Source organism: Anabrus simplex, chromosome 3 (genome assembly GCF_040414725.1).
Source record: "Anabrus simplex isolate iqAnaSimp1 chromosome 3, ASM4041472v1, whole genome shotgun sequence".
NCBI classification, from domain to species: Eukaryota; Metazoa; Arthropoda; class Insecta; order Orthoptera; family Tettigoniidae; genus Anabrus; species Anabrus simplex.
The window spans coordinates 312,483,284-312,508,213 of NC_090267.1; the positions used below are offsets into that span (position 1 = coordinate 312,483,284).

The 24,930-nt window shown below is 39.7% G+C and overlaps 1 protein-coding gene across 1 annotated transcript in view; it reads right to left on the bottom strand.

The window, feature by feature from the left end:
• Sox102F (transcription factor Sox102F) overlaps positions 1–24,930 on the bottom strand; it is a 669,258-nt gene that overhangs the window by 293,560 nt on the left and 350,768 nt on the right. Inside the window, exon 2 of the mRNA XM_067143137.2 lies at positions 20,822–21,544. Coding sequence (XP_066999238.1) covers positions 20,822–21,540 — 719 coding nt within the window. The 5' untranslated portion in view covers positions 21,541–21,544. The remainder of the gene's footprint in view (positions 1–20,821; positions 21,545–24,930) is intronic.

The following is a 24,930-nucleotide window of genomic DNA, read 5'->3' on the forward strand; positions in this document are numbered from 1 at the left end:
ACTAAAGAGAAAGAAAACACTTTGTAAAATGTAGCCTACAGAAAGGGCAATTATTTTTTCAGAAAATGATATATTAAGCCAAAAATACGTCACTATTAAGCCGAAGACATTTAATCAATAAAAATCATGATGTAGGCAGCCTAAATGTAATTAAAAAGAACAAAATAGCCACTATCAAAATTAGTATAAATTTATGTTAATTTGTGTAACTTATTTCTTCTTAAGCTTTTGCCACACGCGGTTGAGGTCGCGGGTGCGAACTGTGGCGTACATGTAAATTTGACCGTGTTTTATAGATAGTTGCCCTTCTTGATGCCAATCCTAAGTAAAGGGATGTATTTAGTATCCTGAACCTTGAACCATAGGCCAAGATTCAGCCAAGGAGCTGGACTTGTATAGGGTATAAAATACCCTCTTCTTTGCTAATGATTTAACGTCGCATAATCACATCGAAGGTTTTCGGCGACGGAAGGATGGGAAAGGCTTGAGATTGGGAAGGTGGCTTTAATTAAAGTACAGCACCAGCATTTGCCTGATGTAAAAATGGTCTAACTATTTAACATTTAAACTGTATCCTAAAGAATGTTAAGTGGGACTGTGTTTAGAACCGACATTTGTATATGTTGATCTCATTTCTATGAAAACAGAATTAAACTATACTGAAACAATTTGCTCTGCAACTACATTATATTTGACTACTGTGTATTTTTCAAGGTTTCCTGGTGTTAAATTTATGCATCATTTCTGTGAATATATTTCTAAATCGAGAGAACGTTCTCTCAACATCACAAGATATTGACCAACGAGATATATCTAAGCAAAAAGAAAAAAAATAATAGTAACGTTTCAGGCTCTTAAATAGACATTTACCGCAAAATATGCGCGAACGGTCGAAACAGACATTTACAGGCACTAACAAATAACTCTTAGCAGCCTATGTCGTAATTTGACCTGAAACTGTTTTTTTAACTTTACTCTGCATTAAAGTATGTGTGTCAACTACATCTAGCTGCGTTGTTTTCTTCGCCCGTCGCGAGGATAAATCAATTTTATAAGTGGAACGTACTTAAAGTAGGTAGCAATTCTCTCATTTGACGGACGCCATTACACCCAATACTAACTTATACAGCGTTTTTTTTTTTAAGAAAATCATCTTCCATTTAAAGACTGTATACTGTTGACCTATTTTGTCCTTTTTTCCTCATATATTGCATTGCAGTGTTTCGGTTCTCTTTCGTCGTTTTGTAGGCCTATTGGACTTTTGCATTTTGGATTTCGGAAGTGATTTTTCGACAAGAATGTTTGAAAAGTTTAACATAACTGTTGACTAGTACTGTTTAATTATGATTTGATTTACGGGGCTATGACATTTCATTCCGAATATCTGTCAGTCTCAAAAGATATGTGACGTCTTGTAGGCCTACTACAAACTAAAATATCCTTAGTATTAAAAGCTTGGGTTTATTGGCAGATGGCTTCCTTCCCCGGAGCTGAACCTACTATAGAGTAGCCACACGGAGGCAAATAATAGATTTTACAGATTTTTTTTTTTGGTAATATATTTTCGAGACTGACTTCAATCAATCAATCAATCAATCAATCAATCAATCAATCAATCAATCAATCAATCAATCAATCAATCAATCAATACTGATCTGCATTTAGGGCAGTCGCCCAGGTGGCAGATTCCCTATCTGTTGCTTTCCTAGTCTTTTCCTAAATTATTTCAAATAAATTGGAAATTTATTGAACATCTCCCTAAGTTATTCCAATCCCTAACTCCCCTTCCTTTCAAACTAGTCGTAAATCTGAGGCTGTCGGTAAACTGAACTGCTTAGGCAACAATTCCAATAAGACACATAAATCACAAACTAGTGACACGTTCAGTGCATACAGGACCTTCACTTGGCCAAGAAGGCTGCTGTCCATCCAGATGGCTTGCGTATATTGTAGTGCACGTGATCAGCTTGATGAAATCCTCAGCTGTATTGCTTGCCTTTCTGACCTTTTCCGCTAATTCTCAGGCAGCCTCCGGGGCTGGGTGATTACCGTTCCAGCCCCAGTCCAAGATTAAAAAGACAAGAACCGAACCATGGTCCTCCAGGCAAGAGGCAGGCATACTACCGCTTCTCCTTCCTCATGTTGATGTGCAAAGTGATCCATTACATATATTTTTTTCCATCTAACTATACAAGCTTTTATAACCCCATTGTTAGCCGCTTTCCAAACTAACGTTACGTAAAAACATTTCTATTTCTACTAGATTAAAGCAAGAATAACCTAATGCGCAAAATTCGTGCATCTGAATGGCAAGCCTCCCGATCAAGGCCACATGAAATGTGTTATTTAATAGTGATAGATACCAAGGCCTTCTTAATACAGACACAACCATACAACAGATATGGATACAGATAAATACGGTTATTTTAACGAACAAGATGTTGACATTTACTTCATGTTTACGAAAATTAATCAGAGCTTCTGAATTGTGTGCTTCTATAGCTCACAGTTAACGCAGCGCAACTACAATAAAGGAAAATAAATCTACTTTAGAAGAAGTCTAATTATTGTGCGCCCGTCATTGACGGGTTTTGTGTGACGGGTGTGTGCAGTATGAATGAGTGCGTGAATGAGCTTGTTTTTATAACAATTAGAAATGTATTTGCTAGTTATAGGTTTTTACTGCTTTTCCTTCTTTTATTATTACCGTACTAGTGTGAGTTTTAAAATTATTATCATGTTCATTCATATTGTCATGTTGTACATTCTATAATTATTTCTTTTATTACTATCTCCATATTTGCTATTAATATTATATAATTTGATTTGTTGTATTTAAAAAAATTATGTATGTTAATTATTTTAAATGTTGTGGCTAAGTATAAAAGAGGGCCCTTAGACCTAACTTCACCACGAATAAAGACGAATTACTTACTTTATGTAACTGCAGCCGTAATACCAATCAGTGGAGAAGAGAGGCGGCAGGAAAGGCAATGTACACCTTTACTTTATCAGTCAGTATAATGTAAATGTAATGTAAAGACATTTAGAATAAGGTACTCACACGTAGTGCTAGCATGACGAATATAAGACCAAGTGTGAGGACTCAGTCATTATAGCATGGTAGTTTCTGGTCCTGCCTCTGCAAACAATGCAGGAGATTATATCCAACGCGTGCTCCAGTAGTTCTGGCAAGCCGGGTGGCCAGGGAGATCAAACGTTTGCCGAACTGTTTGAATGCCGCTGGGTACGCGTTGCCCGTCTCAGCTTTATAGAAAAGTGCGGGAATAAGTGAATAAGAGAATAAGTTGAATTTTCTTTCCTTTCAGTTCCTAAACTCAGTTCCTTGTGTGTTGTGTACGTCAAGCATGTATCTTATGTGGCTTACTGTTTTGTGCCTGGCTGTAAGTAGAGTAGTTGATGATATGCAATGTTTTTCACCACCGAAGGGTAGAAATCAATTTGATCAATGGGCCAGAGATATTCCACGGAAAGACACGGAGTTAAACGTAATAGCAGAATTTGTCGTGCTCATTTCTCTGATGATTTGTAGTAAAATCAAATAATTTTATAGTGAATGGTGGAAAGTGGATATTTCTCGCGTGAGATGGAAATGACGTCCAGGAGCAGTGCCTCACATTTTCCCTAATGTGACGAAATACCTTTCAAGAGTGCCGTGAAACTTGCAACAGGAAAAAGAACCCTGACACCACCAGGAAAACAAGAAAGAAGACCGAAGACGGGAGTGCAACAGCGAATGGGGAATTTAAAGGCCAGTCTAATGCTGATCAAAATTTGGGTCATTCTAATGTACTTTCTGATGCCGAAAAGACAATATTATCGTAAAAATTCTAATACAGGGGATTTTGCAGTTAGAAGAGGCTGAGGCCTTAGATCGTATTTCCATATATGATTATTTTCATTGTACCCTACCGTGGTATTTTAATTGTAATCTCCTATTGTTTTTAAAAGACAGTGTATATACTTATCAGTTACGGAGTAATGCGTTTCCTCTGGCATCATTCCTGTGGAACTTGCCCACTCTAGCGCTGCCTGGCGGGGCGCGCTTGAATTCGAGGAGTCCTCACACTTGTACTTATATTCGTCATGGTGCTAGTGTACTCTCCTCAAATTGCAACGGAATTCAGTCGCCATGTTAGGGGAAACAGCTGTTCTTCTTTTGAGTCTGATTTGTGACTGCATGCTATTGCTAAACGTCCTGGTATTAAGTCGACGAAAATACAGTATATAAAGTTGGGTCAGTAGTGATAATATTCAGTGTATCTCGTTACTCTACGGGATCGCGTATGAAGTGAGATAAATCTTCGTAGCGAGGAATTATGACAGAATGTCTTTCCTAACGTTGACCTCATCAAAGGAGTTAGAGATGAAATGAATGGTGTGATATGTGATGGTTGGAAGCGAGAGGATGAAACCCGGTTCCGGCACATAGCCTGTTACTGTCGAAGAGTACCAAGGGGTCTGCTCAAAGCTTAACGTCGCTGACCGACGGACGAATCACCACCCTCAGCGTCATATCCCGTCACTCCATACGAACACTGCGAAGAGGTTTGGAATTGAATCCAGAGTTTTGGCACGCAATCTAGTGATTAGAAATTGCACACCACACCTCCTCTTCTACTCTACCGGCCAACATTCTGTTGGTGAAATATTTTTTAGGCCAACGGGACTCGAACCGGCTAACCACGGTGTCAGATCATATATAGCCGTGATGCTTTAACTATCATTGCCACCAGGCGAGCTCAGTGGGGATTATATTCAGTCATTAAACTACGAATGACATCTGAGAGCCTGTCATCTTGGTGGCAAGTGTTACGTTCAAAGTGAGAACATCACACTACAATAACCAGCCATGGCTGTGTAAGTCTATCTTATTTTAAATGTCTCTGGCGTGGTGTTATTGTTGACATGTTTTAAGGGCTTGGGACATGGTGGCCCGTCAACATCGCATTTTGTTTCCTTCCACTTCGACGACGGCTCATCTCTAAAGATAATAGGCAACTTGATGTCTTTGGAATGTACAGACCGGGAAAGGGTAGCGCAGACGCTGATTCAGAATTATTTGATAAGATAATCAGCTATGTGGGAAAGGATGAGGAAAGGAGCGTGATTGTAGCCGATGATCTCAATTTACCAAATGTCAATTGGGAAGGTAATGCGAACGACAGGAAGCATGACCAACAAATGGAAAATAAGTGAATATGGGAAGGGCATCTGGTTCAGAAAGTGATGGAACAAACCAGACGGAAGAATATTCTGAATGTGGTGCTGGTAAAACCAGATGAACTCTATAGAGAAACCGAAGTAATAGTTAAAAATAATAATCCACTAGTAACGACGGGGACTTGCTGATTATAAAACGGTCACGACAATTAACACTGACACCGTCAGTGACTTCCTTACCATGACGACTGAGCAATATTTCCATATCAGCGTGGCTCGCCGCTGATGGACTTCGCAATAAATCAATCAGTCACTACTGATCTGCATTTTGGGCAGTCGCCCAGCTGGCAGATTCCGTATGTATTGTTTCCCTAGCCTCTTCTTAAATGATTTCAAAGAAATTGGAAATTTATTGAACATCTCCCTTGGTAAGCTATTCCAATCCCTAACTCCCCTTCCTACGAATATAAACGAATATTTGCCTCCAATTTGTCCTCTTGAATTCCAACTTTATCTTCATATTGTGATCTTTCCTACTTTTAAACACTCTATTCAACTTATTCGTCTACTAATGCCATTCCACGCCATCTCTCCACTGACAGCTTGGAACATACCACTTAGTCGAGCAGCTCGTGTATGTTCGTGAATATCTTCATTATTCACAAGGTAAAAATATATGAGATTTTGTCCAACCTGGAGGCCATGATCGTTAAAGCGTCAAGTCCATATAGTCTGACACAGTGGTTTGCCGGTTCATATCCCATTGGTCAAAAAAAGTTCCAACATCAGAATGGCCATTACTAGATTGCGTGCCAAAAGTCTGGATTCAGTTCTAAACCTCTTCACAGTGTTCATACGCAGCGAGGGCATATGGCGCTTTGATGGTAATTCGTCCGTCGGATGGGGACGTCGGCATTGAGCAGTCCCCTTGGTGCTTTTCGACAGAGTAGGCTTCGCGCCGGTACTGGCTTTCACCCTCTCCCAACTATTATACAGTATTTCACGTCATTCTTTTCAACTCATTACCTCGTCTGATAAGGTTGACGCCAGGAAGGGCATCCAGTCGTAAAAACTGGCTACGAAGATTCATCTCACTTCATACCCGACTCCGCAGAAAAACAGAATAAGGGTTGGACACACACACAACTCTTTAAAATACGAGTGGTTGGACTGTTTGGCGCACAAGGAATCAAAATTTAGTGTTAACGTTTCCTTCTCTTTAGACATTACTCTTGATTTTAAGAAATTCACTTCAAATTGTCAGTAAACATTTATATTCTGTAGTTAAATAATGGTCAATCAATTGCTCCTTTTGGGGGACAGCTACTACTGCAGGATATCAATTTTAAAAACATGAATAGGGCATATGTAGGCCTACAGTTTTACAAGACGGAACACTTTATTAGTCGTCGTTTCCTTTTTCTTCTTCTTCTTCTTCTTGTTCTTCTTGCGCTTTTCCCGCACCTTTGGCGTCGCAGTTGCGAACTGCATCGAACATGTGGATTTGGCTCTATCTTACAGGCGGTTGCCCTTTCTGACACCAACTCTACATGGATGTAATTACAACGGCAAGAGCACATGAGCACGTGAACACCCAGTTTTCGTGCATATTCACGCATTCATGGATAATTTAAAATCGTTTCTTTTTTGTTTCGACCTGTTTTCAGTAGTCGATCGAAAACATTCGACTCATTTCAAAGCTCCGTTACACTGACAGCTATTCCTTTTGACTGACAATGCAGGGAGCACACTAAATTTTGTGCTACGATCCTGAAGAATATGCGCATGCGCCAGCAGATGACGTTATGGTTTATGCACAGATGTCCCGATAAGCGAAGAGCACGGTAAGGTATGTGCCTTTCCGGGTACAACAACCCTCAAACCAGGGATAGTATTACAGTTGACCACAAGGGTCCGCCACCTCCCGTATTACTGTTAGCTGCAGCCTCGCAGAAGTTACTATTGCATTACCATGCCAGAAGATTTCTCTAGTAATTTTGGACAGGTTGGACATGCGTTTTTAACCGCGGGAAGAAGTTTTCTTTACGTTGTCGGTAGTGGAAAATCGTTTCAAGTAAAATTAATTTGAGCACCTGTAAATGTGGTCGCATCATTTTTATGCTTGTTGTTATACCTAGGCGAACTTCATGTTATGTAAAAACTAAGAATAGTGCTCGCATCCTTTCATATTCATTACAATACAGCATTGTAGCAAAGGTGCTGTGAATTTAACTTTCACTGAGCACAGTAGCCTCGGCTTTCCAGCTCTGTATTCGAGAAGCGGTGGGTTGGTTCCACCGTCGACTGTCCTGAGAATGGTTTTCCGTCAAGACAACCACCACTCAGAAGAGCCAGTACATTGGTGGAACACTGTTTCAACTGTAAGCATGTCTGGATTGAAGAATGGTGTAACAGCACTCCCTGAAAGCTACAAAGTTTTCTGTGTGTAAGAAAGAAACCATGGGAACTTGGTCTGTCACGTACGACGTGGTCAACACTAAGCAGAATACGGACCAACCACGGCAGATGCAATGATCTACTCTACAAGTGGGACAAGGTTCCTTCTCCAGAATATAGATGTGGCTCTGCAAAGCAGACGGTTCGGCATATTGTTGCAGTGTGTCCTTGAAGTGCGTATACAGGTGATCTCAGTGATTTTTTTAATACGAAGACAGAGGCGGTAGACTACATAAAAAATATGAAAGTACTATTGTAAAGTATTTGTATTGTATATTACTGTAATTTAGATGTTAAGTGATGCACTGCCAAATGCTTAATAATAATAATAATAATAATAATAATAATAATAATAATAATAATAATAATAATAATAAATAATAATAATAATAATAATAATCCGCGGTTTCCATTCTTCTCACTAAGACGAATGTCGGGGCAGTTCCTTTTATAAGCCACGGCCACTCCCCTCTCAACTTCACAGCAACACATCTCCTGGCTTGACAGAAGACGCCACCCTCTAGGCAACTGGCCTTACCCCACCAGGGTTCGGAATGAACACAGTTTAGTAGTAGTAGTAGTAGTAGTAGTAGTAGCAGTAATAGTAGTAGTAGTAATTCTAGTTTTGTTGTACACTCACAGATTAGTTTGAGACAAATCGGATCCTCGGTTATAGGGGTTCTATCACATTATGAGTGGAGAAGGAACCGTACAAAGAAATTTTTGTGAAATTATTTAATATGTTTTTTGGACCGATTTGCGTTATACTTTGGTACATTTGAGACGTGAACAAAATTGTTGTGAATCTCCTCAAAATTTTGTCTGGGGCCGCCACTGAATTACAATGCGTGTTTCTGTGGTGGTTAGTAGTGTGGTGTCTGGTTATGAAGAGGAGATTGTTAGGACAGACACGTACACCCAGTCTCCGAGCCAGAAAAACTAATCAAAAGCGATTCACGTCCCCAACCCGGCCGTGCATCGAACCTGGGACCCTCTGAACCGATGGGAGTAGTACGCTGACCATTCAGCCAAGAAGTCGGACGGAAGATTTTATTAGTCTCATCATTTAATACTGTTTTCTTTAAATTCATAATGAGGCTGTTACAATACGGTACTCTTTTTCACTGGGCAGCCATTCCTTTCAGATTTCTCTCTCTCCTGGAGATATATGGAAGAGTTATGATCATTATAACATGATAAAGCCATTGTCCAACAGTGCTGGTGGTTCGATATGGCAATAATGTTTTTAAAAACAACAGTCTACATGAGCACACGCACACAACATGAAGACTATATTCCAAGCCGACTTGCAGCACAGTTGAGGCAGCATCTTTATACACAGTACCTCCTCAATTAGTGCAATCAACCTGGTCAACATATAACTTTTAACGACACACCTATGTGGATTTTTAAAATGCCTTGGGTATTTTAAATGTAATTCAATCACTAATGACGGAATTTAAATTCCAAAAGCCGGCTTTGAATATTAAATGTTGTATGCTGATGTCTGTCTGGTCATCAGACCAGAGGCTGGTTGGAAATAGACGGTTATTTTTAAAAACATTATAGATACCTAGAAGTTTGTGAAAAAAGTAATAATAGTAAGTATATCAGTTATTATTTCTCGTGCGATAAAAACGCCTGGATCTAGTTATTGTTTCTTCTTCTCCTTCTAATTAGTATTATTCTTAGCTTAACAGATATTTTATAATCAATTTAATTAATACTTCAGTTAGTTTTACTTCCGGCCAGTAAACAAGCTAGGAAGCTGGGCTCCTTTTGTCACGAGATGCTTCAGACAAAGCATTGGTAGAAATAAAACACATTAACATAACGACAACCGAGCTCGATAGCTGCAGTCGCTAAAGTGCGGCTAGTATCCAGTAAGCGGGAGATAGTGGGTTCGAGCCCCACTGTCGGTAGCCCTGAAGAAGGTGTTCCGTGGTTTCCAATTTTCACACCAGACAAATGCCGGGGCTGTACCTTAATTAAGGCCACGGCCGCTTCCTTCCAATTCCTAGGTCTTTCCTATCCCATCGTCGCCATAAGACCTATCTGTGTCGGTGCGACGAAAAAAAAAAAAATAAAAAAAAAAAATAACGACACGCCTGTTTAGAGCAACAATCGAAAAGAAAGTGTGTCAAGTATTGTAACAACGAGTCGACAGGAGCTAGCAAAAGGACGGGAAAGGTAAAGGGTACCTAATGTATTTTAAACCAATGCATGTTTATCATACCAATTTACTCACGTTTTCTGCTAACAAAAGTAGTTAGTACTCAAACGTTCCGTCAAACCTCCGTAGCCTCGATTTCCTACGTTGAACCACGTCTCCTGTTGAATAATTATTTTAGTGATCAATTAATGAATATATATAAAACGATAAAAATGAATATTGACATCCATTTTATTAGAAAATAGAGGAAATTATCGACCCATCGAAGACATATGGTAAAGAAGTGATACGACCCTCTAAGATGAGAGAAAGAAAGACTGCCGAGCTGAGTAGCTCAGATGGTAGAGCGCTGGCCTTGTGAGCTCCCAGCTCAGTCAGATGGTATTTGAAGGTGATTAAATACCTCAGCCTCGTGTCGGCAGAATTTATCAGCACGTAAAAGAAATCCTGCGGAACACAATTCCAGTACTTCGGCGTCTCCGGAAAACTGAACGGACCGTAAAACCAGTAACATTATTATTATTATTATTATTATTATTATTATTATTATTATTATTATTATTATTATTACTTCTCTATCTTGCAAAATTAATGCCGTCCGGGACGGAGAAGAGCAAGAGTTAACTAATGCAGGTAGGGAGGGAAGAGCCTAGCAAAAGCATTAGAGGCAATACCAAACTCAACTGTGACTGCAGACAAGCGCGTCGAAGAAGAAGCAGAAGAAGAAGGATGACGATAGAAATAATAACATACATACATACATCATCATTATAGACTGTTATGCCTTTCAGCGTTCAGTCTGCAAGCCTCTGAGAATTTACTAAACGTCGCCACAATCCTCGATTTGCAACTAGTGTTGTGGCCTCATTTAGTTCTATACCTCTTATCTTTAAATCGTTAGAAACAGAGTCTAACCATCGTCGTCTTGGTCTCCCTCTACTTCTCTTACCCTCCATAATAGAGTCCATTATTCTCCTAGGTAACCTATCCTCCTCCATTCGCCTCACATGACCCCACCACCGAAGCCGGTTTATGCGTACAGCTTCATCCATCGAGTTCATTCCTAAATTAGCCTTTATCTCCTCATTCCGAGTTCTCTCCTGCCATTGTTCCCACCTGTTTGTACCAGCAATCATTCTTGCTACTTTCATGTCTGTTACTTCTAACTTATGAATAAGATATCCTGAGTCCACCCAGCTTTCGCTCCCATAAAGCAAAGTTGGTCTGAAAACAGACCGATGTAAAGACAGTTTCGTCTGGGAGCTGACTTCCTTCTTACAGAATACTGCTGATCGCAACTGCGAGCTCACTGCATTAGCTTTACTACACCTTGATTCAATCTCACTTACTATATTACCATCCTGGGAAAACACACAACCTAAATATTTGAAATTATCGACCTGTTCTAGCTTTGTATCACCAATCTGACATTCAATTCTGTTGGATAGAAATAATAATAATAATAATAATAATAATAATAATAATAATAATAATAATAATAATAATAATAATAATAATAATAATAATAATAGACTTTCTATGCTGTTTCTAAACGAAATCGTCTTTTCGGTTTTTATTTTTTATGGTTATATATTTCAAACGTAGAAAATGCCCGTATGCAATGAAAGATTAAATTCCTAAAATTAAAATTGTTTGATGCCGAGTCACTTTCCGAAAACATCAAATAATGCACATAACTTCAGTGAAACGGCCAGTAAGGGAGAGACGAATTACATAACAAGCTTCGATTCGCCTCGTTGAAGGACCGTATTATAAGCACAGTTTTCATACAGTCTTCAGTTATGTTTCCAACACAACCTTTTAATTTTTAAATTTCACATTCTCCTAATGGACAGTTAAAAGTAGAGACTAGCGCCTACTTTGAGGTAATCGGGATTTTAACCAGTCCCGACTGGCTCTAATCGGGAATATGCTTTTCAATAGAAAAATCGGGAATTTACCACTTAAATCTGGATACCCGGCAACCCTGGACATGACAGTTTGCCCCACCTTTCGCTGCACTGAGCGGGGAACAGGAGAGCTGTCTATAAAACTAGCTAAGGTAGAACACAGCTCAGTTTGCTATGCCTGGTCTAGTGAATGATGTAAGTAGCGGGAGTGCGACCAGTCAGGAACGGTTATCATTGTCATGACGTACAAATGCACCTTCAATGTTTCATTTCACTCCTGTGGCAAGGAGGAGGGGCTCAGTAAGACGAACTGAAGGACCCCTGCTGGCGCAATCCATGCCAAGAATCATTCTCTCTGCCTTGACCTCTCTCTCTCAATACGTGCACTGGGGAGGTTCAGCTACGTTGTAACTTTCAGCTTTTAGACCGTTAACCATTTTGTTATTGCATGAGTAACGCCGTTGGAACTGTGTAAAGAGCGAGGTATGAAAATTGAGAACAAAATATTATTATTATTATTATTATTATTATTATTATTATTATTATTATTATTATTATTATTATTATTATTATTTTACAATTTGCTTTACGTCGCACCGATACAGATAGGTCTTATGGTGACGATGGAATAGGAAAAGGCTAGGAGTAGGAAGGAAGCGGCCGTGGCCTTAATTAAGGTACACCCCCAGCATTTTCCTGGTATGAAAATGGGAAACCACGGTAAACCATCATCAGGGCTGCCGACAGTGGGATTCGAACCAACCATCTCCCGAATACAGCTTACAGCTGCGCGACCCCATCCGCACGGTCACTTGCTCGGTATTATTATTATTATTATTATTATTATTATTATTATTATTATTATTATTATTATTATTATTATTATCCAGTTCCTTGGCTGCATGGACAGCGCCGACGCCTTCAGTTCGAAGGGTTCCGTGTTAGTGTCAAGTGGGGCACAGGTGCTTAAATACGCCAGTATAGTGTCGGTAGATTTACAGGGAATTAAAAGTACACTTGTGGGACAAAATTCCGGAAATTTGGAGTTTTCGAAAACCGCAAAAGAAATTAGTGGGATTAATATTAAACATACATTTGCCCTATGATATTGGTTATGTTGATTGTAACGTTTACTTCGCGTTGAGAGGAAGTCTGCGATTTTTTTTCTCTGTATTCCTTCAGTCTCAAGCAACCACATTCTGATCCAGGCTTAAAAATTACATTACTCAAGTGTGCTCTTAAAATGGTCTGTCCTCGTATGGAAATATTAACTACGCACTGCAGGTTTAAAAATTCAGCTGTGCCCTCTCCAGTTGCGGTCCAGACTGCCTCAAGTAGTTTATTGTTGTGTCGAGATGACCTTTGCGCTGCCCCATGACTCACGACGCATGCCGTTCCATCCGCGAATCGTTTAATTCTTTAATAGGCCTAATTTCATAACATATTATTGTTATCGCGTAATGTATGCCATTCTATAAAAGTCGTCTGCTTATATGAAGTAGGTCAAAAAGGCCAAGTGCCTGTCTCTCTTTCTCCAGTGGCACTCATAACGATAATCTAAATTGTTTCAACTCCCTTCTGGAGGACTGCTCCAGTCGGTGTTCTTAGCTCCCACCCAGGACCAGAGGAGACAGCTAGCTACCGGTCCTTGCAAGATACTCCCAACATTGGTGATGAAGTATATAAATAAATGTTTAATTACCTTTTCATAATTATGGGTAAAATATTTTATGATCTTTGAAAATCTCATAGCATAGGGAACCTCCTAATCTCCTACACTCGTGAGGTGAGGTTAAGGAAGACTAATGATAACGTTATTGACTTTTAAGTTCCTCTAACTACTTTTACGGTTTTCGGAGACGCCGAGGTGCTGGAATTTCGTCTCGCAGGAGTTCTTTAACGTGCCAGTAAATCTACCGACAAGAGGCTGACGTATTTGAGCACCTTCAAATACGACCGGACTGAGCAAGAATCGAACCTACCAAGATTAAGAACGACTATTCTGGAGTGGTTACACTCTGCGGCTAATTTCTCCTCCATTTTCTTATTCCTTACCTCAGTCAGATTATAGAATTGTTCGAATACAATGTCGAAGAAGATGTAAATGATCAAATGATACTCGTAGATATACAATGTAGCAGAATGGTAGTGCTCAAGAATAAGCTTGCCCTATCTTCGACAATGACGGATGGGAGTTACCCCAGAAATACGGACATAAAACGTACGTGAGAATACATGAAACTGTTTCATTTGTAACCATGCAAAGCATTTTTTGAAGAATTCGGGGTTCGAGCCAGGTATCAGAATATGACAAGTTGTGTCTCACCCTCGATATAAATGGCCTTTCGTGTTTACTTTGGCGGAACAACTCTGGCTAAAAGGGGCTGCTCTTTTCTAAGCTCTCTCTCTCCCAGTATTGTGAGCACATAAATAGTGGGATGATTAATCGTTCTTTCATTTTCCATAACGGTCACAGGGTGGGTAAACTTCACGAGGGTTGATCAATACTGAGTGTAACCCAATACCTGCCTCAATTAATTTCGTCGTCTTCTGTCATCTTGTCGCCAACGGCTGTGACAGCAGTACAGTACCTGCTTCAAGCAAGCAGCTATGTTAACGTTTTGCAAGTGTATGCACCAATCCAACAAAAAACAAGATGGAGGGGGCATTGTTTCTTCCATGCTGACTTCACAAAACAGACAGAAGAACACAACAGCAAAACTTATAGTGACTCGGATCGCAATATCTTTCTTCTGTAAGTAAGTCAGTGCATCAAGTTTGAACACCTAAAGAAACACTATCGGAACGATTGATAAATAAGATTATTGGCTTATATACAAATGTGCCTCCCATCAGTCTGATCTTAAGGCAGTTATGCGACTTATAAGATTAACTTTTATAACTCGAAACGCTGAAGTACGTTCTGTAAAGAATCGAGGTGTTTGTTTAATAGGCCGAAACAAGTTTACAAACTGAAATGTTTGGAAAAGAAAGTAAACACCAGACCTTCAAATCAAACATGCTTTACATATTGCAAGTATTCGCCAGATATGTCTCGCTATGATAGACAGACTTGGACATTTCAATCAACCCGAGACTTGGCAGTATACACCACACTGACCAATGACTTTTAAATTAGTTGTTTGTTTAGGTCTTGTGAGCTACGCCAATATATTGTTGATTTTGTCGTCTTTATCTGATTTCCCGCCTTGACCCCTGTGCTTGTTATTTGCCACCCAATAGAGAAGTGTTGTCCAATAAGACTATTAGACTCGCTCAAACCAGACTGCTGCGAACTACGTTGTAATGTTAGTCATGTTGCAATTACGGTACTCCCGCTGCTCTTATCATTATCAACACAGTTTCGTAACTTTGTAGTAAGTTTGTGTACAGCTACTGGCACGTTTTCTTCACATGCAGACTTTAATGACTTCAGCCAAACAATTCTAGCACACAGTAAAGATTGTCACTAAACCAGAATTACGATCCGCTTGACAATTAAAAGATTACTAAGGTTAAGTTATAAGTAGGTTCCCACCTTCCAATACTTATCAATTTCTATATAATAGTTTTATTAATTACATAGAGATTAAGCTGGTTTATATTATGTAATTAATAAAACTATTATATAGAAATTGATAAGTATTGGAAGGTGGGAACCTACTTATAACTTAACCTTAGTTGTGTTGAGCCAATACGGGATAAAATATGAGATGTATAAGCTGTAATTAAAAGATTTGCTAAACTACGCAGGTATAGTAGAAATACTAGTGGATATTGTACACTTGCGAGAAAAATACATTTTTTCAGGGCGATCTTCTGTAACTAAATTATGGTCTGAGTGTGCTCAACATTGTCAAATATTATTATTATTAAATCATTTCTGACATTTGCTCTTATAAATCAGAAGTTTTACAGATATTCCTGAATCTAATTGGCTATATTTTGAAGTATATGATAGGTACATTTCAGAAAATAAGAAATGCGCCTCTACATTCCTAACAGTAGATAGAAGCTGTTCACGAACTAATTTATAAAATTGCAGGTAGCCACTAACATGCGTTTAGCTTGCTCTTTATACAGAGTTCAGTTAAAATCTTGGCCTATTAATTGCGACGAGCTTCTCCTTCAGGCAGCACATCTCTAGCACGTTGCACACAATAGCCAAAACATTTCAGGTGCTGATGTCTAAAGGATGCATGTCTTTGCAAGTGTATTTTTTTAAACTCTTCATTCGATCTTCGTTTAGAGTAGAACATACTAACTGTACGGTAAACAAAGAGCAACACTTTTCAGCAACTGACCTTAAAGGCTGTACGTTCTTGCCAGCAAATATCAGTAACTTTTCACTTGATGTCCCCTAAAAGTTCCATACCCTTAAACTCGTGGCACATTCTGCCTATTTTGGACCTTGGCTTCTCAAGACGATTGCAGCCCAGCCAGGTTTTGGAGTGGAGCATGACGTATTGTTTTGTGGCAGGATCAATGTCTCCCATACCATACAGTTTTTCAGTTGGTCCAACGAGGCTGTCTTTAACCAGATTCTGTATTTCGAAGTTGAAAGTCCCTATGCTTGTTGTGCACAACAGCCAGCTACTTATGGCGCGTTTTATATATTATCGCAACGTAACACACTGTACATCATAAATATCAACTGTGGAACAACAGAAAAAGCAAAATATTCCTAAGTAGAAATCCGATTATTTGTGGTAATATGTCTTGATAACATAAAATCCGGCTGATACGAATAGCCGTTTCGGATAAAAGGTAGAGATATAAAATATTTTTCCAATTTCTGTAGTACTGCTTTACTTTAGAGCCTCTTTTTTTTATTCACTGTTATGAAGAACAGATTTACATAGATATTCATGTGTGGGTACCACTTTTTCATTAGTCTCCCATGAAGACATTGGGACATCATATCAGTCACAGTGATCAATTACCGGTACCCGCTAACTATTGAGCTGATGTCACCAGTCCCTTTCAATACTGTAACGTGCAGAGTCATCAAACGAATTTTCGGTGACTTCGTATTTAGGCACTCACAGCTCTACAATATTAATGGACAAGCATGAGTGAATTACAAGACAAGCAGGTTAGATTTGGTTAACACAAATAGTCTGTTAATTAGGGAGTCCACGGCAATGTGACTGAAACACTGAGCAGTTTCAAAATAAAAGTTTCAGTGGTTCTATGGAGTCGCGGAAGATCATATTTCCCTCACGGAGACAGAGTGAACATTAAATATATATATATTAATTTAGGAATGGCTTTTGGCCTAATGGCCACACAGCCGGCTAGATTACATACGCGCTAGACGAATTACAAACTGTACATTAGGCCTATATATCTTGCTATACAGATATAAAATGCTTAATTGTTAGACTTTTCCACAAAAAAATTTCGGTTCACATCCGTATTTTGTTTTGCATAAAATATGTTGTCGAAATACACTACGTAACTTCTGTATTAAGGGGAGTCGGAAAGCTCTATCTTGATAATGTTAATTTGACAGAAAAGATGCCCCGTTATCTCAGGAAGTATTAAGTTTAGGGCTTTGATATTTTTACTACGTGTACTATCCTTTCCATACCTACTGAACCAGGATGGAATGGTTGGAGCAAACGATTGTACAAGTTATGAACTTGTTTAATAAGTTCCAAATTTTTAACAAAAAATGTCATTAAAACGTATGTAAATCAGAAACTATATATGTGAAGTGCTTTTATCTGGTTCAGTAGCTGTATCATGGCACAAGGTGACTCTCTGCAAACAATGAACTGCCTATCCAGTGTAGTTTCTGAGATAATGGGTCAAACATGTGGAAAAAAAAAGTCATTTCTCAGAATATGATTTCAAAGTAAAACAAAATGTTCACTCACACATTTACCCACAACAGTGCCTAAAATCCAACTATATTTAATCGAAACTACTAAAATGTTTGTTCTGACAGTGCCGGAAACCTCTGCGCATAACATTCAGGAATAGAACAGTAAAATCCACAGCCTTCTAGATTAAAGGGTTCTAGACATTTATATTTTCAAAAGAGAAACATGTCTAAGTTGCCCAATTTGACACTTGTGCATTGATTAAAAAAAAAATTCTTTAAAATGCTTCCATGCGTCGTATTAAAATAAAGTATACACCATTTTAATCAGCAGAGTCCAAATAATTGAATGAGGCAACATTTGGAAAAAGTCATTTTATAAAAGTTTTTGGTTTCCGACTCCCCGTAATGTCACTACCTTGTAGGAATTGTGCTTAGATTGCGTAGATGTGCTGAATGCATTAGGAGAGTAATACTGGTACACTTGTTGGTAGTGGTGTTTCTAACTCTATGATCTTCGAGTACATCACTTCCCCACGCTACGTGGTATTTTGTACATACTAGGTTTAGATGATTTAAGTCTGGAACACAATGCAGGATCGTATTTGCACATTGGTGAGTCCAATACTTTAATTCGGTGGAGGTGACTACGATAACATCCATGTCCAGGCCTCATTCGTATAATGCTTGTAACTTCTTGTCTGCTAATGTTGATTATGCTGAAACATGGTTTAATCGGAATGTTGGGTTGGATTGCGGTATAGTAGCATCCTTTATGTAATTCAATTGTAGACTAATTCGTTGCCAATTTGTCGTAATCTCCCCTTCAGATCTGAAGCAAAGTCTGTACAAGGAACACAGATGGTGTAATTATGGTGGTGGTGGTGGTGGTGGTGGTGATTTCTTAAAAGGAAGTACAACCGGGCAACCATCCTCTAATAAAATCTAATTTGAAGGAAGATGAAAGAGTCCGACGTTTTGAAGAATGAAAGTATTGGCAAAATATAGGCAAGAACAACGAAGGGCGTAAAAATTCCTTCAGGCCTCGCAAACCTAATACTGGCGGAGGCAGAAAACAACAAGAGCTGACCAAGGGAGGTCGCATATGAAAGGTGGAAGCAACGTCAGTTTTACCTAATAATACCGCGGTCGCAAACTCACGCTCAATCAATCAGTCAATCAATCAATCAATCAATTAATTAATTAATCAATCAATCAATCAATCAATCAATCAATACTGCTCTGCATTTAGGGCAGTCGCCCAGGTGGCAGATCTGTTGTTTTCCAAGCCTTTTCTTAAATGATTTCAATGAGATTGGAAATTTATTGATCATCTCCCTTGGTAAGATATTCCAATCCCAAACTCCCCTTCCTATAAATGAATATCTGCCCCAATTTGTCCTCTTGAATTCCAACTTTACCTTCATATTGTGGTCTTTCCTACTTTTAAAGAAGCCACTCAAACTTACTCGTCTACCAATGTCATTCCACGCCATTTACTCGCTGACAGCTCGGGACATACCACTTAGTCGAGCAGCTCGTCTTCTTTCTCCCAGTTCTTCCCAGCCCAAACTTTGCAACGTTTTTGTAACGCTACTCTTTTGTCGGAAATCATCCAGAACAAATCGAGCTGCTTTTCTTTGGACTTTTTCCAGTTCTTGAATCAAGTAATCCTGATGAGTGTCCCATACACTGGAATTTGTTATGTACATAATTTCGCTTACTCTTCAAACGACGGAGAAATTATCTATTTTCCGTGGGTTTCATGCTCTGTATTGAGTGACCGACAGACCGACAACGAACCTACAGGTTACCATGGCAACGTCTATGGCTGCTTACCAGCAGGGAAGTAGAGAATGCCCTTTTCGTCATTATTCCTGTAAATCGTGATTGTTCCTTGGGTGAGACAGGCGTCAAATTGCCATTCTGCGGGATATTTGCGGAATACCGTTGGAGGTTGCAATCGTCCTCGAATATCAATAAGGGGGGCTGTTAATATTTGAAGAGTACCGCGGAGCGTAACCCATTATTTCACACCGTAAAGTGTTTTCTGCCATTTCCTATAATTTTTACAGTATTCTTCTTCTACTTCTGCTTTCCGCTTTAATTTCTTGCCTCTGCTTGCCTCTTTAGGCTTAAGTAATAACGCCGTAAGTCATATTCTCATCTGTTTATCTAAGAATTCCTGCGGCTAAATTTCTCCCCTGTTATTTAGGCTTAAGTAATAACACCGTAAGTCATATTCTCATCTGTTTACCTAAGAATCCCTGCGCCTAAATTCTCCCCTGTTACCGCCTTCTTATATCCGTAAGTCATATCTTCACAATTTCATTTCACCCATTAAGTATTTATATATTTGTCCTATCCGGCTGTCCTCAGTTATAATCCTATTCTCTATTATTTTCAACTTTCTTAACTGTATTATTCATTTACTTAATTACTCCGAATGTATGCGAGTGCTAATCCCGAAACCTGGATACTGTTTCCTTTGAGGAAAAGGTCCAAGCTGTTCAAATGTAGGCTATAACTTTTTCGTCCCGGAAAATATCGAAATGTGGAAGCAATTTTATTGACGTTTGCAGACCTTCGTTTCAGACAATTGCTGGCTAAACGGTAAGTCGTATCACAGAAGAGATCACACAATCGCCGCTCAATTTTTAGAGATCTTCAACTTTGGGCCTATGACGTTTTGTCGTTTCTCGATTCTTTATACGCTAGATAGCGCTGGATTTCTCGATTATAATCAAATTATTCCAACTCGATTATGATTGTCATTAGAAAAAGGGGCATTTATTTATAATGAAAACTCTCCATCCGTATTGTGAATCATAGTTAGCAAGTGGGCCTGCCGTTATAGTAGGAACTCCAGAACTAGATTTTGAAGTGCAGTAGGAAATGTGGCCTGCCATTATCATCAAAACTTCCCCATTTTCCACCTTACATCGGAAGCAATGTAAGGCGTCCTCCCTGTTGTGTTTCTCAAATAGCCCTAAGAGACATGCAATTTAATATATTTTACTCACTGCGCGTACAGTAATTTACGTAGAAATCCGTATAAATGGTAGAATACCGTAGCGAAACACGGATACGTTTGCTAGTAGACGAAATAATATGAGAGAGCGCCTTCTAGCAGTTACAGGCGCGCATGCGTCCCAGAACCTACTGTCAATGTTTTCACTAATTTCCTTTTTTTTCTCCACCATTGCGTTGCCGCAGCTAGCTGTCAGGATTAACACGTGAGCTTAGTGTTAGTTTTAGTGCTTATCTTACCTGCTGTGTCTGCCGGTGGGTGTACTCGCGGGGGTCGGCCTCTTCTCTTCACGAACATTACTAATATGCATCTTCGAGGTTAGTCTCTTTAACACATCGTCCATGGACCTCTTCACGGGGTGCGAACTGGAGCAACTATTATTATTATTATGTGTAGTACTGTTGTTATTATTGTTATTGTGATGTAGACTCGTCTTCATATCGAGAGTGGGCGAGCTACAGTCCGAAGAACTCCGCCGCCTCCGTGACTCAGTCGGCATCGCCGCAGCCATTTCCTGTTGTTGCTGCTGGCCCAGGTACTGTTGTTCGTGTTGGAGATGGATGGCGGACAGAGCTGGTAACAACGACGACGGAGGCGGCACCAACGCGTCAGGACCACACGTTAGCCTCTGCTTTTTACTAGGAGGCGAAGGTTCGACCGCTTCCGTCACAGAATCGTCCTCTAAATCACTGATAGACGCCGCAGAAGACGATGAGGAGTCCGAATGTTTATAGAAAGTAGTTGACACCTGAACTAGATCGTTACGTTGATCTTCCTCACCCGTATCACTCAAATTGTTACTGCTACTTTCGTCTAAATCGGTGAGACCACCACCGTCACTTCCGCCTCCTCCAACTGCCCCCACACTCACAGCAGCCAAGGCAGTTGTGTCCTCTTCAGTTGTGATAGAACCGCCTTCTTGTAGTTTCGTTGGCGGTGACTTCCGCTTGGAAGACATGTTTCTGCAAAGGAGAGAAAAAGAACAACAATCAGTGACGTTGTTTATTTAACCAGTCTGGAACACATGCACCAGAGAAACAAAATATTTCATTTTCTAAGATAACAAATAAATGCCATAATTTTATTGTATCTACATATACAATGCAATTCTTTACGACTCTCCGGAAGCTTACTTGTTATTTCACGTTTCCCACTTAAATCAATTCCTGTTTCTTTCTGTTTAAGAACACAGGTCTATTTTATCCTTCAAGGAATTAAACGCTTTGAAAGCATATTTAATAATTTCGTATTTTACGTCGTGTCGAAAGAGTAAAAAAGTGCAGGTGAGGAAAACACAGAACAAGTGCCCGCTTGTAACTTCCAAGACAGCTTCTTTGATCTCAATTCCATTTACTTATTCATAAATGTTTCTCTTATCTCATTTCGATCATTATATTTACATGCGTTTATCATGCAGACAACAAACAGCACTTCACTTCAACATAGTAATGAGATCACCGCAGATCAAGTGCGCACGGAGTTTAAATCTTCATCGTCGACAAATATTGATCTTATTTCATTTTGTATAATGCTTTACATCATCGCCTGATTCAAAATGTGCTTGCTTATCAGTCACCTATATAAATGCATTATCTTCATCATTGAATATTCACTCCGCAGACTGGTCTGTTGTCTCAAAATGATGCCAAGCTGTACGATTGTTTGCAGCCCTTATTGCCACGTCGTTTCCAATACCGTTATCTTCCTGCATTTGCTTAAGATAGGTATATCTTGGTCGTCCTCGAGATCGCTTTCCGTTAACCCTTCCGCGATAAGTGCCATCAGCTGAGAATGGCGTAAGGTGTGGCCCTACCAAGAGAGACGTCATTTCGGAATTACTGTAGTTCTATCAGAGATCTCTCTTGATTTACATTGTGCACTACGACGGTAACAAATACTTTTTCTATCCACGAAACGTAAATGATCCTACGGAAACACCACATTTCGAAGTCCTCAAAACACTTTACACAATGCATTATAAGAAACAGAATAAAGAAAATAATTGCGTTACAAATCCGCTAGGCGCTAGAAAATATTTACTGAACATCTAAACACTGCCACTACTTTTTAAATATATGTAACTTATGCCTTTTCTCCCGTTAACATTTAGAGAAGCTAATGTAAATTACATCAATGAAACGAAAACGCACTGAAAAATATATCTTGCCTACACTTGTCAGTGTCCTTGTGGCGGAGTGAGTCAGTCAGTAGTTGATCTTCTGTACTGAAGATAGCGGGTATGATCTCTGTTGACATACGTGGGATTAAGGGGTGTTTATACACAACTCAATGTCGCTTACTTCCGCAAGTAATTAGCTTCGATACCCACCATTATAGCAAAATACTATTCTTACGGTAATAATAATAATAATTTCGTGTGGCTATTTCTAGCCGAGTGCAGCCCTTGTAAGGCAGACCCTCCGATGAAGGTGGGCGGCATCTGCCATGTGTAGGTAACTGCGTGTTATTGTGGTGGAGGATAGTGTTATGTGCGGTGTGTGAGTTGCAGGGATGTTGGGGACAGTACAAACACCCAGCCCCCGGGTCTTTGGAATTAACCAATGAAGGTTAAAATCCCCGACCCAGCCGGGAATCGAACCCGGGGCCCTCTGAACCGAATGCCAGTACGCTGACCATTCAGCCAACGAGTCGGACATTCTTACGGTCATATGTGTGGTTATAACTTATTTAAAGCAGCAACAAGAACGTTATTGGTTTTACGTCCCACTACCTGCCTTAAAGTTTTCGGAGACGCTGAGGGGCCAGAATTTTGTCCCGAAAAAGTTCGTTTAAGTAACGGTAAATCTTTCAACAAGAGTCTGGAATATGTAAGCAATCGCAAACACCACCGGACTGGGACGGGATTGAACCCCTCAACTTCAGCTCAAATGGCCAGCGCTACTACAGTTTGAGCCACTCAGCCCGGCAGCCTACATAGTATTTCGTTTAGGCGCACTCGCCTTTAATGGCGCTAGTTCGAAAAGCCCAGTCTCATTTCTACTTCTAGAATTAAAAAGAAAACAGGCAAGCAAACTTGTAATTTTACGTGACTGCTCACATCGTGATCATAGTCTCTCATAGTCCTCTTTAATTTCAAAAATCCCATACGCTCTGATCGAAGATCGAACCGCATCCACCTTGATGGGAAGCCAGGGGCAGTAGCACTCGGCTATCACGATTCCGCTCCGGAAATAGAGTTAAGAGGGATAAATATCTCGTGGTACATCCTTTTGGAACTACAATTATTTGACGTAATTTTAGGCCATAAGTGCCTGCACTTTTCGGTATTTTTTCGTTCACAGAAATCCGGTCCCAAGTGACAAAATAAGCTTTTAATTTTTTTTCTAGGTAAGTGCGTAAACTAGTGCTTCCGTCAAGATAATTTCCGCTGAAAATGTGTTTGCTTGCAGTTAGGTGGAAAGTTTTTCCCCTCTCTCACTTTCTGCACGCTTCCTAATATTTAACAATATACTGTACTACTTTACTGTAACCACAACAAACGTGACTCAGAGGTACACCTTTCTAGAAGGCAGTCTCCCATGTGAGCTGTATCAGAGGCACAGCCGCATGGTGACCTGGAATACGTCTTTCTGTGAGAAATTAAGTAGACTGAAAGTAGAGGTAAGAACAATATTTCAGCGCTTCCTCCGCGAGATGCTGATGGTCAGATGGTCTGCAAGAGGTCCCTAAAGACTGGTTCGTCATCTACAGCAGACTCCCAATCGACACGCGCTGTAGGAGTGCTGGGTTGTATGTCCCGCTGAAGTGATGCCTCCACCTTCTTGCGCTGCCGCTGCTCTGATATATTCTTCTGGAGACTTCTTGGGCTTATTCGATTCTACAGATTTCCCTTGAACGCATTCACAGTAGATTCTGATCCAATGAGACGAAAAGATTTGAACATTTTGCAAATTTAGCACACTAGTGTATTTAAATTTATAACAGACCTGGTCTCGAAGTTATTGACGTTGTGTTGACCAACTGTAGCTAGTATGACAGAATTCTACGAGGCAAATGCTACGATACCCCTTGTTACAGTAGCACCCCGGAATAGCGAACTATACTAATTTTACTGCGTCGCGACAACCTCGATTTCAACACAAAAAGGCGGACGCTCCCATCACTCGCCATGACGTCACCAATTATTAAAGCTACTTTCGAAGAATATTTTAATTCCTCGCCTTTTTACCCGTACATTAACCATTTTAGTTGTTAAGTTATGGAGCCGAACTTACTATGCACTCCCGTGTGGCACTCGAAATTCTACGCAGGGCACAGTACACGAACGAAATGAAAGACATAATCTACATCTATATGAAGACTCTCATTCTGATCTGTACAAAATTTT